We start from the raw sequence: 19,386 nt of genomic DNA, 5'->3' as shown, positions 1-19,386 counted from the left end.
TGAGTTTTCCCCATAGCGCTGTCCTTGTAAGCTGTGTTCAACATCACAACTGTTTCTGCGGCATTTTTCCCGAGCAGAAAACAAAATTTCACAGCCACGCGCTGTTCTCTTACATTGGTCATCACAAAAAACGAGGTGCAAGCGAAACTGCTTTTATGAAAAAAATCACCCTGACCAGAGACAACCTTCCCGGGTGAAGCCACTGGGTACACTGACCTCACAACTAGTTGCTCGACTCTTGCCTGGTGGGAAAAATCCGCCCAGTGCAGCATTATTCGTTTTTTGTTTTTTTTGGGGTATCCCCTCCTATAGTGCACACTTTTTTTCAAAATATTTGCACTCAAAAACTGTGGTGCGTATTATACACAGAATAATTATTTCATGTTTATGGAACCCTATCATGTTATATATCGTTGTAAAGCTTGAATTCTGTAGTTTCTGAATATGGCAACAGTATTCCATTCAAGATGGAGACACTAATGTGCAATGCAGTTGAAATAAGCTCATCACAAAATGAAGGGATGTTCTGATTTTTGTGGTACTTTGGATGAAAGAAAAGATAATAATAATTAAAATGTATTACTGGCCAAATAATATGACACATATGGAGTGTGTAAATGCCTTAATGAAATAAATCTTCTTCTGCCAACTGCTAGTTTGAGTTGTCCTGAATGGGCCTTTTATAAATGTTACATCGGTCATGGAAAAAGTATATATTTTAATTTTTTTTAAAAAAAAGTAGAGAGAAAATGAGCAAGACCAAGTATAAAATTTTAAAGGCCATTTTTTCACAATTTTTCACTTTGCTATGTAATGTTCTGCGACACAAGAAAAGCAGGCAGAATTCGAGCATGCATTCAGCAGTATTTGTTGGGTGAGAAATAATAGAAAATAACTTCCTGAGCACTGCAAATCCATAACGTAATTTTCTCTCCCATTCTGCTATTACAGAATAATTAAGGTGGTTATAGAGTGAAAGCTTTGGGATGCTAAACACAGTGGAGGGGTGGGGGGAGATGGCTTGGATTGGTGACTTACTGTTTACACAAGAGGATATTCTCCTCTTGGTCCACATAGCAACAGGTGACTCATTGAATAGGTATGATGTCATTAGCTCTTGATTGGCATAGCTATATGACCTACAAGATAGCCATTTCGTGAACCTGGATTATACTGCGCATTATACACAAGATAATTTTTTTTAAATTTTTTTGTCGCTTTTCCCCCATCAAAAACCAGGGTGTGCATATACACGCATAAATACGGTACTTCCTAATTGATGCATTTCAACTGGCAGGGACCTATCTGGATGGACATTTTTAAATTGAGTAATTAAGTGTAGTAAATATTCTGAAATACTTTAACATGTTAAATGCAAGTATTGGTGTGAATTGGTAAAACTATTGTCCCCAGTATTCATATCAGTTGAAAGTTATATTAGCTTAATTCAAAGTATGATTTTTTTTAGGTATCTGCAGTAAATGTGTACTTGTTTATTGTTTTGGCCTCCCCGATGGTGTAGTGATAACATTGTTGACTTTAATCAAGGGGTCCTTTGTTCAATACCTGGTGGAGGCACGTAGTGGTTCGGATCGCATTTGAAACTATAGGTCCAGTCCAGTTTTGTTAGTGGCTCAAAACGAACCAATCAAGCATTTGTTTAATGTTTATTATTATTTTTATTATTAAAGCCTAGCCATGGACTGAATGGTGTTGTTCCTAAGGTTCAAGGAAGTCCACTCAACAAATTGGGGATTCCCTCCCAGATACCAGTTGTGCTTGAAGAAGATGAAGAAATGGAGGAAGGAGGAAGAAAAGGTCTTGCAGATATTACATCAGAACTTCCAGGTATGTCTTTTATTATCTGAAATCTTAAGTTTTTGGCACTTGCTCCTTTCTCTTAAATTGTACATACATTTTTTAATAACACTTCTGAATTACATTTTATTATTTTTTGTACTGTAGCAGATTGTATAAAAAAAAGTATTGATACACCAATATGAAATTTTAACACATGCAACTGATTCTTATATATTGCCCAGTGGCATGAAGGTACCTTGGAAAATGGGGTAGGAGGGCCACACACATTCTTGATGTTAGCCTTAGTGTGTCTGATGTTGTGAGCAAGACATTGACCACCTTGAACCACTAGGTGCCCAGTCTGGGTGAGCCTCAGAGCCATTTTATACAGGGACATCCTTGGAAAAATCTCTACCTATTGGGAATTGAATGTGAGTGTCCCTGTGGAAAATTGGATGCCCTACTTGCTAGACCACCATGGATGGCTCACTGATGTCCTACCAATCCGATAATAAATGGAAAATATTCCGTGAAGAAACTGAAGGATTTGGCCACCTTCCTAATTAATGTGCATAACTATAGCAACTCCCAGTGTCGTACCTGAAGGGTCAAATCCCCTTTTAACAAATCTCTTGGGCATGTCGCTCATGACTGGAATGGGATTTGCTTTGAAAAACTAAGTGCATGTTCATATATTCCATTTGAAATACCTGGATATAGAAATCAAACTTTTATAATCATAAAGACACGACAAAATAGGCAGTTATGCACTCACACCATGGATAGAAATATTGGATATCCAGTTATCGGCTATTTTACAGATGCACCTATATTAGTCTGTATTGATAAATCTGTCCCATATCTAACAAAAGTAAACAGTATAGTATAGTATGGTAATAGTATTGTAAGAAGATCCGCAAGTTCTGATAAGTCAGTGAGCTCCACATATGTGCAACTTCGTAATGCCTCCATGTCAAGCTTTTTATTCCAACATTTGTGTGAGGTGGTTTTAATGGGTGAGGATGTTTATGCTTCAACTGCTGTTCTTGGAGATACTAGCAGTTCATGAGACAGCCACTTTTGTTGTCTTTTTCCTCACTATGTCCTTGGTTTGGTAACCCAAGGGATCGTACAGCGACCACAGAATTGACAATTATGTCACCTAAGTTCTGTTACAACCTAGATAAATTTGTTATTTCATGAATAACTTCTGTTGATTGTTACCATTTGTGACAATATGTAGAATTAAGTATCACGGTTGAGAACCTGCAAAAGTGTTTGCACCTTTGATTTTTTTGTTAGGATGTGTAATTAATTACCAAAGAAACTGTAATAGATTAGCATAAATCAATCCTTGCACAATATGCTTTGAATTTTTGAACATGAATACACATTGCATTTTTAACCATGTCATTCATTTAATTACTACAACTATAAAAAGGCCAATGTACTCTTACAATAACCCATAGGTAGGGTCTGTATATAATATACATAATTCATACCTATCATAGGCATATAAAATAAGTTCAAGACCTTTAAAATCAACATATTGTTGACCAGCATCTTTATATTATATTTGTATGTCTACATTTTTACATGCTTATATATTTTGTTACATGTAACCTAACCTAGTGTAAAAATATGTGATAAAAATAAAATTTAAAAAATTATCTGTAGATGGTGAAGAGAAAGTCCAGAGTCCAACAACACAGCTAGCGAAACAGATGGGAACTTCGTCTCATGAGGTGCAGCTTATGAAGGCTTCTTTTTTTGATGACGACTTAATGTCAGGTAGAGTTATTTTAACAATTGTTTGTAGTTTTTAGTGCATGAGAAAGTATAAAGAAAAAAACTGAATTTTGATACGAAGAACATCTTTCTTCTGGTGATGTAATACCTGGTTTATCCTCAATGAGAATTCCATGTGTTTTATATGCAATTATTGAGTGACACATACATACATATTGACAAAGAGATGCAAGTAATGATGTAGATATATGATTATATTACTAAAATTTGAATGCATAGTTACAGGGAAAGTAAAATTTTATGAATAATATTGTACTTGCAGTGGCCAGAATCTTCTTGGCCATGTAGAACATTGTTATGCTATTTTTATTTAAAAGCATTGAATTCAAGTGTGTCTCCTATGGTTATTGCTTTCAACCAGTAGTTTTTAAAACCATTTCAAGGTTGGGAATAGCCAGCCTCTGTGGTGAAGTGGATGCCAGGGGTTCCAGGTTCGAATCCTGGCGTGGGTGTTTGTGAGTGTTCCTTCATCAATGTCATCACATCACTCATCATCATCTTCATGATTACCCAAAAGTGGCAGAAAAGTGAATTAAAATAAACCAAATCAATCAATCAAGGTTGGGAATAACATGAGCACAGATTCAGGATATGTCTTTTTATTGGGTTAAACTGCAAGCAGATTGTCTTTTTGGTATAAGTTGTTGGCTACTGTGTATATTACAAAATTTCCAAACGAACATTGACAGAGAGAGGAAATTTGCTATGTAGTATTTGAAAATGCAGGATTTCACTACTTCTGCATTCAACATTGAACTTATCTTACTACTCTGTTTTGGAAAATAAGTACAAACACCACGCTTTCAGCAGCTTTTTTGGTCAGGGGAGAGAGTGGATCTGAGATTTCACTCTGACAAATTATGCAATGTAAATGGTAAGTCGAACTTCATTTTCCATGAAAGATTTATTAAATCAATATATTAATATATACTTGCAAAAAGTACATCTTTTACAATCTTATTGTCTATAAAATTCTCAAATAGGAATGGGGCCTCCCTGCTGGGACAGTGGTAGCATTGTCGCCTTGTAATCAAAGGGCACCAGTGGTTCGGATCCCACTTTAAACTGTAGGTCCAGTCCCGATTAGCCTTACTGTGCATAAAGTGGATTTAAAACACCAAATCAACCAACCAACCCAAATATGAATTAAATAATCTGCTTTGTGTACAAGGTTGCATGCATTTGTGGCTATTATCTTCTATTCTGAATAAATAATACTGTGCATTATGTGTACATACATAATATTTGAAAAAAATAAATTTTTCTTTGTAGATGAAAAATATGATGGATTCTTGACATTGGAAAACCAAAAATATTTTCATGCAGATGAATTGAATTTGGATACAACAGTGGAAGATGAAGCATTTCCTAAGCTTCAAAAAAGTTTTGGTCTTTTTCGTACACGGTTTGCAGATTCAGATGCATCTCCTCTAGAAGCTTTACAAGTCAAAGGTAGGTCTGGCTCTCTATTGTGGGCAAATGCTAGTTTAAACTTAACACACTCATGTTGTTGAAAATGTAAAACTACATAAAACTCTTAATGCTATAGAAGTGTTTTCTGCGATCAGGTTCCAAGTTGCAATTTATTGCATATACAGGAAAACCTCGTTAATACGAAGTTCAAGGGACCAAAAAATGTCAACTTCGAATTAAACGACTTCGAGTTATCGAAACTTTTCAAAATGGCACCTGTTTTTCAGGTGTAAATAAATTACAGTATAAAATACCCCCTTAACGGATGTTTTATACTTGGTAATAGCTCATAAAATAAGCTTTATAGGTACTATATAATAATATTGCAAGTTTTAAAGAAATTGTAAAATAAGTTACAGCATATTGCTGTATTAGCTTCTCAGTAAAATTAATAATAATGTTTCTATTGATAGCATGCAATCTGAAGTCCAAATTGGTCATTTGGTTATTACATTTCTGCTTATAAAGGTCTTAATTCATGTACCCTGTTTTAGTAAATGTACAAATACATTTTATTTTCATAAGATATATACAAGGGTCGTTCAAGGTTGACCGGGACTTTTATTTCTGCAGAGGAAATAGGTAGCAGAAGAAACACCAAGCTATGTCAGTTTTTCAAAGTATTCTCCGTGCGCGCCAAGGCACCGTTGCCATCGTTCTGGCAGCTTCCGAATTCCTTTGGCGTAGAAAGAACTTGGTTGTTGTTGTAGCCACTGGAGGACATCGCTCTGCAGTGCTTCGTCTGTTGTGAATTTCTTCCCTCCCAGATGGTCTTTAAGGAGTGCAAACAAATGATAATCACTGGGGGCTAAATCCAGACTGTAGGGGGGATGGGGCAGAACTTCCCAGCGCATGTTGGCCAGAGTTGTTTTTGTCACATTGGCCGCGTGAGGGCGGGCATTGTCATGGAGAAGAATGACATTTCCAGACAACATCCCAGGTCTTTTCATGCGAATGGACTTTCGTACAGCACCACTCAACAATGTGGAGTAATACTGGGCATTAATCGTGCTCCCTTTGTCCAGAAAATCCACATGGATAACGCCCTTCATGTCCCAGAAGACACTTGCCATGATGTTTCCAGCGGACGGCTGCGTTTTGCTTTTCTTGGGGTGCGGGGAACCTTTATGCCGCCCCTTCATGCTGCGTCTTTTGGTCTCTGGGGTTGAATTGTGCAACCATGTTTCATCACACGTGATGATGGATTGCAACAATTCATCACCTTCTGATCGAATGTCAGCTGGCGGGGAACCCACCTTGCACAGATTTTGCGGAAGCGTACGTGGTCGTGAATGATTGTCTCAACACTCCCGACACTGATATTCACCTCGGCAGCAATATCCCGCACTGTTACTCGCCGGTTCTCAAGAATCATTTGCTCAACACGTGCGATATTCACTGGTGTGATTGCAGTCGGGCGAATGTGTCCATGCGCTTCATTTGTCACCAGCTCCCGTCCTTCGCAAAACTGCTCACACCATTCGTACACTCTTGTCCGCGACAACGTTTGTTCACCATACTGTGCTTGCAATCGTCTGAAAATCTCAGCTGGTTTCACTTTCTCCTTCACGAGAAATTTGATTACACACCGCTGCTCCACAGCCACAGACACACTGCTTGCCACCCAGTTCGCTGCAACTGCTGCGCATGCGCGAAATACGTCATGCCGGGTGCTAGTTACTCGCGAAGGAATACATTACGTCACTTGCACATTTCATCATCATCCGGCTATTCATCGATTTTTTACGTACGAAAATCCCGGTCAACCTTGAACGACCCTTGTAGTTCTTCAAGAAAGTTTACTGTATATGGTAGAATATTGCTTATAGGCATCTATATACGTACTTCACTGGTTTAAAATTTGATCCTCTAATCAGTAATAATTAATTTTTAAAATATATTTATTAGGGCTGAGCTGATACTCATGCCGATGTATCAGTATCAATTGCAATATATTTATTGATACATGCCAATATATTTCAGACATTTTGGTCTTTTAGGAACTCTGCAAGAAGGTCGCATGACACTTTCGCCAAGTCTTAATTATCCTGGAAATCATGCAAAATTCTAAGTTTCTATTTATTTTGCACCAGTTTTGTTTTGAACTGTATTTTGTAATAACATAACATAATTTAATAATCTGATATAATTCTTGAATATTTTAATGCATATAATTATTACAATTTTCAAGTATCAGTGTCTGTATTGGTGGGAATCAGTGAAAGTATCAGCATCGGTATCAGTTCAAAGTGGTATCAACTCAGCCCTAATATTTATACATATTTTATCTTTGCAGGTACAGAATTATTCCAACAAACACATTTCCAGCAGATACCAACCAGAGAACATGAACCTTTGGCTGGGATGAGACAAGTCATTCAGGAGCAGCCAAAGTCCGTTGTGGTTCAGCACCACAACGAAGCACTTCCACTCACAGAGGCCATCATTGGCAAAAATACAAGATGCGTTGCAGACACGTCTCTGTTCAAGAGCCGTTCATTTCGTGTTGGCTGGGGACCGGAGTGTTATTTTATTCATTGTGGCGAGATCACTGGAGCTGGCGATTCACCAAAAAAGAGGCCTTCAGGTCTGAAGTTACTCTCAGGGCCTGCTTTTGCGGAAGAAAAATGTCTGAAGTGTGTGCCGGTTTTGCATCGAGTGGGGCTCATGGGAAGTAATGGAAACAAGAGAGAAAGATTCAAGGTAAAACTCCTTTATTTTATGCCTGCATCTCATAGTGTGAGACTTTACCTTGTACCCCAGTTGTTCCATAATTGTGCAGGGTGATCAGCCTAAAAGTATACCATAAACTAAATTCTAAAAAAAGCAGGACCTCGATTTTACATTTGTCAAGGGAATCAAAATAAAGCAACTGGACCTTTGGCCAATGCCTGCCAAACTATTTTCGAAATTTGCTCTCCTTTCGAAATACTGGTGTGATATTTTAAATTCTGAAAAATTACATCTGCTTAGAATTCATCTGAGTCTTGTGTAGTTACCTTTCACTGTTGTCTAGATATTTGCAAAGGTTTTGTGGCTATGTAAGCTTATTAAACTATTGCAAGTTGCAAGTATCTAGACAAGAGGGAAAGCAAACCTCACAAGGATTCACATGAAGGCTCTAGAAGGAATTCTAGCAGATGTAATTTTTCAGAATTTTGAATATCACCAGTTTTTTTAATATATAGCATATTTCAAAAACAGCTTTGTTGGTGTTAGCCAAAGATCCAGCTGGGGCTTGTAGGAAAATGAAAACAGGAAAATTTTATAGCATTTTGCTCCATTGGGGACATAAAGATTGAATGTATACTGTGAGAAAATGTTAAAATCTGGTTTACACTGTCTTTTCTAGTAAAGTTCTTAGTGCAGATAATTCGTGATACATTTCTTACTTGTATCACCAAGGGGCAGCCGTGGGTTTGTAGGATACTTGTTCGATTAGTTAGGAGTAGTTGGCATAAGCAAGTGTCTGCTAGTGCTCACATTAATATCTTTGGAGTAGGAGTATGATGCGTTGAAGTACTTTCTTTCCTTTTTCATTTGGTGATGTATTTGTGAAAAATCAAGAAATGTATAGTCACAGACCCGTAAAATGCTGCTTATAGCATGATGATGACAATTCACAATCCTTTCTCAAAACCCCCCTGCATCGCTGCAGAATGGGGGCTGGTAGACACTTCTTCTATGAAGGGTAATTGGGCTGCTGTGTTTTGATGACCGTGGATGCTAATGCCAACCAACAATTGGTCACCCAGTTATATCTGTATTAGTGGAGTATGTGTGTGAGTGCTTGTTTCAGCAAGATAGTACAACTTAACCACATTCCTATCACCATCATCACTACGCTCTGATTGTCAGAACAGAATACAGTCCGGCTAGTTCTCCAGACGTTACAATTTCAGACTTCTTTCTGTGGATTTATCGTAAGAACACAGTAGGGAAGTATCCTCCCACAAAATAGAGCAAATGAAGATTAACATCACTGCTGCAATCAAGAATATAAACTGGAGCATGGAGAAATATTTCATAAATACAGCAGAAATGGGGTGAAATGTGTTCCAAATATGTGCAGCACAGAGTCAATTTTATCACTTGTGTAACTTAGAAAGTTCACTGAATCAAAACATTATCTATTAATATCCATGATCTACTTTTAAGCTGAACACACTGTGCATTGTTTTGGTTCTAATATACAGGGGACCAAAGCTAAAGAACTTATCGTCATGTGAGAAGCAGAGGAACGTTACTCCAAAAAGAGAATCAGTAAATTGGGCACAGGTGATTACACTTTAGCACTAGAGAGAGAAGATAGAAATATTTTGGGCAGACTCGAAATGGAGCTCTTCAAAGTGAGTAGATATGTGAGAAGAAAATATTGGAGTTATGTTCTTCTGGTTCTCATACAATCTTAAAAGCAGGAAAATGTAAAATCCAGGAGTGTTAAATCAGGGTTCCACTGGTCACTATGTAGCCAAAAGTCACCAGACCCCCAAGTGAACTTGTGTCTTGGTCTGGGGCTGTTTTTTCTGATTTGGGCTTGGGCAAGTAGTTTTGGGCAATGCCAACATGAACAGTGGTGTTTATAAGGACATTTTAGACAATAGCATGCTGCCCACACTGTGACAACAGTTTGGAATGGGCCCTTTTCTCTATCAGCACGATAATGCCCCTATCCATAAGGCAGGTCCATTGCATCGTGGTTTGAGGACAATGAGGTGGATGTGCTTAGCTGCCCCACTCAAAGCCCCGACTGGAACCCCATAGAACATCTTTGGGATGAACTGGAGTGTCGGTTGCATGCCAAACCCACTTGACCGACAACCACCCATGAACTATTCACGTCGCTACAGGACGAATGCGAAAAAAATCCACCAGCAATATTTAGGGTTGCTACATGTCTGGAAAACAGGGAATTTGTCTTGTCAGGGAAATGTCAAGGAATTTTGCAGATCGTCTGGAATTTACTTGCATATTGGAGTCTGCAAGAGAAAAAGTTGCAAAATGAACAAGCAGTTCACTCCCACTTGTGGATTCGATTCTTGTGATTCCACTCCCAAAAAAGATTCAGTTTAGAAGCTTGTTTCTTTTGTTCTTATAAGTCAGCCTTGTGCAAAATTATGGTTCCTTCGAATTTCTGTAATAAATATTCACTTTCATAATAGTAGATATTAGAAAGAATATCAAAGTAAAATTGGCAGCCCAGATATCTGATTGATAACTAAAGTACATTGACAACATGATCATAATTATCGGAAACATTGTTGAAGATGAGGCTATCATCTATTATTTTATAGATCTTAGTCTTGTTGGCATTTCCTAAAGAATTCCTATATGCAAGAAAAATTTCTGCAGATGCTGTGTACTTATAAATGTAAGCAAAAAAAAGCAGCATTTTCTACGACACTATAAAATCTACAAGAAAATTTAAAAATATGTTTGGTTTATGAACTTTTTCGTTGTTTTTATATTGTGAAGATCTGTTGTGGTGAAATAATGTACCTCTGTTACCTTAGCCTGAAGGCTAGATGCATGTGATTGTAGCACCCAACACATTTGATGCTGATTGTAATTTTACATTTTACTCTTCGAATTTTCACGTGTTCTTGTGTGGTGTGTGTGGAGTGAAATTTGCTAAAACAAGTTGTGGAAGTGAATATTCACAATTATTAACGGATTATGTATTTAATTGAAAAACACAAAGTTCAAAAGCAAAAATCATGATGATAAACATGTCTGGAAAAATATATTTTTTGGACTGGAAAACCTGGAAATGTCAGGGAATTTCATAATCAGGGTCGTAGCAACCCTGTTATTAGTTACCTGGCTGGTGTCTTTGGAATAAACAACACGAGTGTCCAGTGACTTTTGGGTGTATAGTGTATACTCTCTTATTGCAATGGTTGTCAGCTTTCTTCTCCAAATAATATCGGATGCGCTGTAGAGCATATTCATATGGACATATCTCCTTTTATAAATTGAACTTTCCTCCATTCCTGACACTTTAGACTCTTGTTTCTGTTAAAACTAAATATCCATATACCTCTCCCAATACATGTATATTAGTGTTGACTTGGTTTGATTCAATGTTTATTTTCTATGTAATAGAAAGTTTGTGTTTTGTGTCTGCAATGGTTTAAGTAACTTATTATTTTTTTAAAATATATTTGGCAGGAATCAATTGAACAACATTTGAATATCCAGCTACAATACAGCATGTATGGAGAGGAAGATGGTTGTCCAGTATTTGCACCTCGTAATGGTGTGAATGCCTTACATTCCCACAGAGATATGGCCGAAAAATTATGCGCTTCTAAAATATCTTACACGGAAGAACTTCAGTACGTGAAAGATGTTTGGGAACTCTGTACTGCTCTGTGGGGAAACCTCTCTGATATGTCTGGAGAAGCAGGTGAGTTTAAATGTGTTGTTATTGCAGTTAGGAAGTACATTACTACAGCGTGTCCGAAAAGTAACTGTGCAGTACAGTGAGAACCATTACCCAGCACATAGGACAGATAACTTCAGCAACCCTCCATAAAGTGTTTAACAATATGCAGCATCGTGTGCAGACATGTCTTCAAGTCGGAGGAGGACGTTTCCAGCATCTCCTGTATTGACAACTGCATTGCCATAAGTACAACTTCAAATTCACTTCAACATTTCCACTGCACAGTTACTTTTCGGACATGCTCTTTTAAAACTAGTGTATGTTCTCTTCTTTTCCCTCTATAGATTATAGGGGTTGCAGCTGAAGTGGATATGAAAACTTAAATAAGACATTTTGCAATAAATGGTTGATAATGTTCTTTCCTAAGCCGAATTTGCTACAAAGACAAATTCTCATTTATCACTAATTTGCCCACAGTGTTCCATTAGCTGCAGTATGTACCATTACTAGAGGCACATATTTTTGGTAAATAAAAAAAGCAAAATTTCGGTACAAAAACGGAGTCAATTTCGGGTTCAAAAGCGGTAAATAAAATGAAATATCGGTGTTATAGCGGTGAAAAATTGGATGAAAAGTGGTATATAAAAATACATTTTGGTTTTAAAATTGTGAATATAATCCTAAATTTGATTTAAAAACTACATTTATTCCACAGAATTAACATTTCACTTCTAATATCACATTTATGTAGTTATAAGAGTATTAAGTTTATTTCTGTGTGAAGGAGTCCATTTTTGCTTCTCCAATATTAACAGCAGAATTAATCAATTTTCCGGGAATTGCATAACTCTCAGGATAATTCAGACCTCAGGAGGTGTCATGTCGGTGAATAAACCCTGAATTTCGTGTTTAAGAGTTAATTTCGCTTTTTGCAGTTCATTTCGCATTATTTCGTGACAAAACATGGTCACAAAATGCATCTCACACCTTTCAAAAACATGAAAAATTAACACTACAATGTGTTTTTTTCAAATTTCGTTTTTTCGTCAAAAACGAAATATGCATGCCTCTAACCATTACATTCCATCTTGTGAGTCAGTTAAAATCACCATTCTTCTCCCTTGAATGAACATCTAAGATGTGGATCAATTCCTTGTACATTTTCCATACCTCTCCTGCACATTTATGTCTCAATCTCTGTTTCATGTTATTTGTTTTTTCATTCCTCCAAAGCATCTACTGAAGTCAATATAACCTCTCCTTGCTTAAGTTTGGATTATGTCAGGGGTGGATATTACTTAACACTAATGTCTTGTGATCAAGGATTCCTAGTAGGTCGTTCCAATTAGTCTTGTCTGTGCATAAAATTTGCCTGAAACAAATGTTTACTTATATTTGGATTATGGATGTACATTTCTTATGTAAGTGGCCATCAAGAACATTGCATAAATGAGGGTGTAAGGGATGAGCCTTCCACGTAGTACACCTTGGACTGCATTTTGCAGACTAACAAGGCTCTGGCATCTGGTTCTACGGCCTTTGTAGGAATGTGTGGGTGTTGTCCTTGTTTGTGCTGTGTGCCCCTTTACATCCTCAGCTTTTAACCCAGGTAAGAATATTTCAGTTTACAGACATGCTTTTATTTTTGGTATAAGGGGCTTGGCCCCATATAGTGTGATGGGTGCAAAATAGCCTAAGTGCTGATGCACCCAAAATCAAATTTAAAAATTCAACATTGCATAAATGAATAGAGGTGTGAGCCACAACATGCCCAAATACACACACTATCCAGTTCTCCATGTACAGTGGTCGATGACCCGATGTGCATGCCACAGTGGAAAGTCACATGACTGCTACAGTCAATCCACATTAGTTGTATTAAAGAGCGAAGTCACGGCCACTAGCAATTCGGGCAATATTATTGGCCTGCCTCTGTGTTTCTCTCCGTTCCTGTGTGGCATCAGGCATTGTATGTGGTGGCATTTACAATACTGTACATATGTGTGTACAAACATTTTTTTTTCTCCTTTAGCGGAAGATAATAGCCACCAATGGATAATGGCTCGTCGAGAAGCTGTGAGCAATTGGTTGGAGGATGTCACAGGTGGAAGAGTGGAAGATGAAGTAGCATCAGTGCTTGGACAGTCTAATATTAAACCAGAAACAGAAGACCATGTACCTGCCATATTTTCTTTTCTTTCTGGTGGAAAGCTTTTGGAAGCGTGCATCAAATCTCAAGAATATAGTAAGCATTGTAACTTTTTAAAATTTATCTGCACACATTCACTTTAGTTCTTACATCTGCAAGTAGTCATTTAATGATAGTGAGCATTGAACACATTTAAATTACATATGGTTAAATTAGTTGTGTTATAGACAGAATCTGTCCTATACTATTTTCTCGATTTTTGTATGGTGTGTTTTTCTTTTTTATCCCAAGACATCGATAGTGCATGTTACTAACTAACTCCTTTTATTGCTATTTGAAATCCAGTCTAATTTTATAATTTGTATCTTTCATTTGTCGTAATGATATAGTTTCACTATATAGATGATTTTAGCACTGTAAAATCCTTATTATTGTTGTTGTTATTTTCAGAGGACCACTATTCAGCTCTAATGCTCTCCCTTGCCGGTGGTGGTCAAGTTCCTAGACAGCTGATCCAGAAGCAACTTGCCAATTGGCAAGAAGTGGAAGCCGATAACTACATAAGCTTTGAACGCTTGAAATTGTTCACTTTGGTTGCTGGTATTCCAGTACTTCCTTCTTCATCAGCAGTCATCAACACTTGCGAGAACTTGGATTGGAAGCGAGCATTTGCTATCCACTTGTGGTGAGATTTCCTTGTGATTTACATGGTTAATAATAATAAAAATAAAAACACTGTATGATTTAATATTATTCCCTATTGCTAGAGACATGCATATTTCATTTTTCATGTTTTTGAAAGATGTGAAGTGCATTTTACTACTATATTTTGTCATGAAATGATGCGAAATGAACTTCATAATGTGAAATAACCTCTTTAACACAAAATTTAGGTTTTTATCTACCACCACAATACTTTCTGAAATCTGAATTATCCTGTGAGTTATGCGGCATGGACAATTGGTTAATTCCATGCTAAAAAATTGAGAAGCAAAAATAGACTATTTTATACAGGAATAAGATTAACAGCATGATAACTACTTGAATGTGCTATTAGAAAGGAAATGCTTATTTTCTGCAATAAGCGTAGTTTTCAAATCAAATTTAGGATTTTATTCACTATTTTGTATTTTGTCAGTATCCCTTGAATATAGCACCATGCCACGAAGGCACACGTAGGGGATGTGGGGGGGTAGGGCCCCACATATTCTCAAGCTAGGCCCTTTCAGAAGTGATGTGATCAGCACCATGCTCCAGCTGCCTTTTACCCCCCTTCACTGGTTGTCCCCAGGTACCCATTGATTTGAGTCTGGGTGAGTCCCACTGTATCAGCATCATTAATTAATTTGCACAGAAGTCACATATATTTTGGAAAACAAGTTAATTGAGCCAATATTGTGTATATCCTTGATGTACAATGTAGGAGTTTCTGCTTTATCACATTGTTTATTGTTATTTAATTTCATGCATGAAAATGTTGACTTATTTCTAGGTATCTTGGATCTCCAATTTCATCTGTGACTGATGCTTTGCTTGAATTTGAGAACTCGTACATGGGAGAGACCCAGTATTCTTGCTGCCCGAGACCACCATATTTGGAAGATGGAAATATGGATGTGTTCAATCCGAAATATGAAGGAGTCTACGATTTGTGTTATCACTTACTGAAATTGTATAGTACCCGATCTCATCCTCTTGAAAAGCTGTTGAATCCAATTTCACATACTCCGGATCCATTGGATTTTAGTTTAAGGTAACCACATTGTATAATTTTTTTTTACTATGCACTAGTTTGATACATATAGAAGATAAAATTAATTTAACTGATGAGATGTTAATCAGGATCCAGCTATCCATGAAACTACCCTTATTTCTCCTGTGAATTCTATTCGCTACACTTAATATATAACATTAATATAATAATTGTATTACTATACATGGTCTCTGTGTGAGCATGTTCTTTATCAGTTTTATTCATACAACCAATTGAGAAGAAGAAATAGAATAAAATAGAATAAGATGTATCCATTTGGCTCTAGTTATAGTTTTCCAGACAAAATATTGAAAAAAAGGATTATTGGAATGCACTTACTAAAAATATACATGCGTGCTTATTATGGTGTATATCTATTTCAGTTGGCTGTTACTGGAAGTCCTTTGTGCTTTGGGGTACACACACGTTTCACCATATTCTGCTGCTCTCATCCACACCAGTTTTGCCGAGCAGTTGGAAAGTCATGGATTGTGGCATTGGGCTATATTTGTGCTTCTACATATAAATGGTGCCAACAGGTAAATTAGTATTTATTTTTTATTATAATTTAAGCACGGAACTTAATACAGTGGCGACATTTTACAAAATCCTGGAAAAAGTCGAACTGCCTGCACCAGTGTTATTTTCCAGTACAGGAAACAATTATCTGAAAGTGTTGCTGCATTTTCTAAGTGATATAATATTATAAAGTTGCTTGAGGTACAGTTGTCTCTCATGTGTCTAAATATGTAACAATAAAGCACTGGCATGTTCATTTTTTGGTCACATGGCCACTTTTGTCACTAACACACACCTGCATGTACTCCCGTTCCTCACTAACCCACTTCCATATAACATCTGAATCTGCTGTGTTCTCTGTCTTTCTATGGATATTTTTCTTATGTGTTTAGGCATGTGAGGGACAAGTGTCTCCCAAGCATGCAAAAGACGTTAACTTTATAATATTACGTGGCTTAGACGTACAACAGAACAGCACACTGAGCTTAGAACAAAGACAAAGAAAGAACGTTCAGCTATTTTACATTCTCCAACATTTTGCATTCGACGTTCATGATCCCAATGAAGCAAAATTTCCTCTATTTTGTATTTTTCTGCATTTTGGGTTTTTAAATTTGGGCCCCTGAAAAAAAACCTATGAAATCAAGGTTCTACTGGTTGTGTTGTTTTTTAGTTCACTATTTTGCAATATTCTCCATTCACCCCCTTTTGCTCCCAGCATTTTATTTTAAGCCCAGATACTTTACAGGATATCACATACATTGAATTGAATATAACAACAATAAAGAGCTGTGTAATATAAAAATGATTTAAAAGTGTGAATTTTGTTTTTAACATTTCTAATAAAAATAAACTAATCATTGAAATGTACATTTTTAATGGACGTTTTTGTTACCTGTTCTGTACCCTATAGTAATACTTAACACACCTCTGAAATATAGTATTTCCATACATTTATCTGCGTGATGATATGTTAAAAGACATGAGTTTTGTGACACTATTTTAGGATAAAAGTAGTATGTTACCAGCTTGCATGTTTTTCAAAATATAAGGATTAGATACCAATACACCCTACTCGGCATAATTCTCTTATGTAAGAGCAAAATAATTTCCCCTCTCATCTTCCCTACCTTATGCCACATTTCATAGTTGTAAATTTAACAGTTGCGTATACCCATCATTCTCATGAATTAAATATTTTAGGAGGAAATCATGTGTTCTGGACATCTTAAGCAGACACGTGGAGCTGTCTATGGATGAGGATTATCTGGAAATAGAAATGTTTTTGAGAGAAGAACTCCATGTTCCAGCTGAATGGATATTTGAAGCAAAGGCAATGCTTGCTGCTGTTCATCACAGGTAAGGGAATGATTGAGTTCACACTAGTGGAGTGGATTTCAAAAATTTCCTCTTTCGGAAAACCATTATCATATTCAAAGATCTGAAAAATTACATCTGCTTAGCATTCACATGAATGTTCTTGTAGTTTGTTTTTGCTACTGTCCAGATATTTGCAATAGTTTCATGGCTACATAAGTCTATTAAACTATTGCGAATATCTAGACAACAGCGAAAGCAGACCACACGAAGATTCATGTGAATGCTCTTGAAGGAATTGTAAGCAGATCTGATTTTTCAGAATTTGGAATATCATAGCAGTTTTTGAAAGGAAAGAAAATTTTGAAAATAGCTTGGCTGGCTTTGGTCAAAGGTCTTCCTGAATATCCTTAACACTTTAATCTAGCAATAATTATAAAATTTTACCACATTTTGTGTTTTTCCATTGTAAAAAAATATTCCATTTTAAAAAATTACTCTTTCTCATTTGAGAGCAATGAAGTAAAGTTTACATTTCCATTTCATTTACGTTCAGTATTTCCATATCTTGAAGCAAAAGTCTTCTTCAGGAAATTGGAAACTCCAGGAAGATTCATGCTATGGGAATGAGATGCGGTAGTAGATAATTAAGGTACTCACGTTTTCTGCAAAGCTGTTTTACATTATTTTCTATTAATTTCGGTAGCCACTGCCACCATCCTCGTTGGAATTCGTTGTGTTGTTGCTTGGTGCGTTTCTATTGTTTTTTTCCTAAATCGCCACTAGGTGTGCTGCTGTCACCTGTATGTCTGCATATATGTCGTCTGCTGTTCACCGGTGTTAATTGCTGCAGTAACGGAAGCCAGGCGTGGTGTGCCCAACCACTATCTATGTTCAGTTCATAGTTGTAGTGCATGATGGCCTGTGTTTCTTTAATTTTTGTGTCTATGAGGGTGTGCGAAGCATATCAAATTCCACAAACGTAAAATTGAGAAAGTACATGTCAAATACAAAGCACACACCCTCATGGACACAAAAAACAACAGAAACACGCCAAGCAACAAAACAACGAATTCCAACGAGGATGGTGGCAGTGGCTACCGAAATTAATGGAAAATAATGTAAAACAGCTTCGCAGAAAACGTGAGTACCTTAATTATCCAGGAAGATGTTCTTATAGAATGATAACTATCAGACCTTCATAATTATACTACGTGGTGTAAAAGAAAAAAGCTAAAATACTGAACTATGGCCCTTTATTAATGTTTTTTTTTTCTTTTGCACTACCATGTACATGAAGAAAGCTCAAATAATCTTTTTTTTTACAATTTAAGTCCTGAAGTGTTGCTATGTATCTTAGAAGTGGTAGTTTACAATATAGAGTTTTAAATATTTGGTGAAAAGGTTAGTCCTGTTCTGTTGATGCTGAAACTTTTATTATTTTCAGGCACAGAGAGCAAGCATGGTACCTTATCAAGGCTGGATTGTGGAATGAAAGCCATGAAACCATTGTCCGTTATATTGCTCCCGATACAATTATCAATGGTAAGTTTTTCTTACAAGACAGATTAGATTAGTTCTATTTATGCTAAGGATGCGATGAAGCCGAGAAAATAGCATATCGATATTGGTAATAAGTCAGTACTTTTAAATCTATTCCAGTATATTATATACCACTTTCAAAATTTCAGTCACACTTTAAAAATGTGCTGAAATTCATGGAAAAGGCCACAATTCACATTTGTGAATGTGCAGTTATTCCATTCCAACTTTTAAATGTAAAAAGTAAAAAAAAAAAGTAAAGTAAAGTGTTCCCCTGTGCATAGCACCACGCCATGAAGGCGTATAGGGGGTGTGGGGGTAACGCCCCACACTTTCTTGATCCGGTCGTGAGTGGGGGTGATGTGATCAGCATCACGCCCCTGACCGCCTTTACCCCCCAGGGTTTCCCCCAGGTACCCATGTTATTCGACGCTGGGTGGGCGCCGGGGCCGCTTCCACCGTTAGAAAAGTTCCCGGATTTGAACCGGCCGGGGATCGAACCCGGGACCTTGAGCATGGTAGTCAGACGCGTTACCGACTGTTTTCTAACTAAAAATAAAGTGGAACACCAATTTTACATATTCTCTCTGTGTTAATTTTATTTTCCTGGTCCCAATGCAGCAGAGAATGTTACAC

The 19,386-nt window shown here is 36.9% G+C and overlaps 1 protein-coding gene across 4 annotated transcripts in view; it reads left to right on the top strand.

Annotated features, from left to right (window-relative positions):
- Positions 1-19,386, top strand: part of Nup98-96 (nuclear pore complex protein Nup98-96) — a 109,391-nt gene that overhangs the window by 81,868 nt on the left and 8,137 nt on the right. For all 4 annotated transcript variants that reach the window (XM_083119403.1, XM_083119404.1, XM_083119401.1 and 1 more), the window contains 11 exons: positions 1,692-1,848; positions 3,478-3,591; positions 4,882-5,061; positions 7,379-7,785; positions 11,254-11,491; positions 13,503-13,715; positions 14,070-14,304; positions 15,112-15,372; positions 15,756-15,911; positions 17,095-17,250; positions 18,656-18,753. In XM_083119403.1, coding sequence (XP_082975529.1) covers positions 1,692-1,848; positions 3,478-3,591; positions 4,882-5,061; positions 7,379-7,785; positions 11,254-11,491; positions 13,503-13,715; positions 14,070-14,304; positions 15,112-15,372; positions 15,756-15,911; positions 17,095-17,250; positions 18,656-18,753 — 2,215 coding nt within the window. The remainder of the gene's footprint in view (positions 1-1,691; positions 1,849-3,477; positions 3,592-4,881; positions 5,062-7,378; positions 7,786-11,253; positions 11,492-13,502; positions 13,716-14,069; positions 14,305-15,111; positions 15,373-15,755; positions 15,912-17,094; positions 17,251-18,655; positions 18,754-19,386) is intronic.

This window comes from Lepisma saccharinum, chromosome 3 (assembly GCF_977018435.1).
Source record: "Lepisma saccharinum chromosome 3, izLepSacc3.1, whole genome shotgun sequence".
Taxonomy (NCBI): domain Eukaryota; kingdom Metazoa; phylum Arthropoda; class Insecta; order Zygentoma; family Lepismatidae; genus Lepisma; species Lepisma saccharinum.
This window is presented reverse-complemented; position numbering and strand designations above follow the sequence as displayed.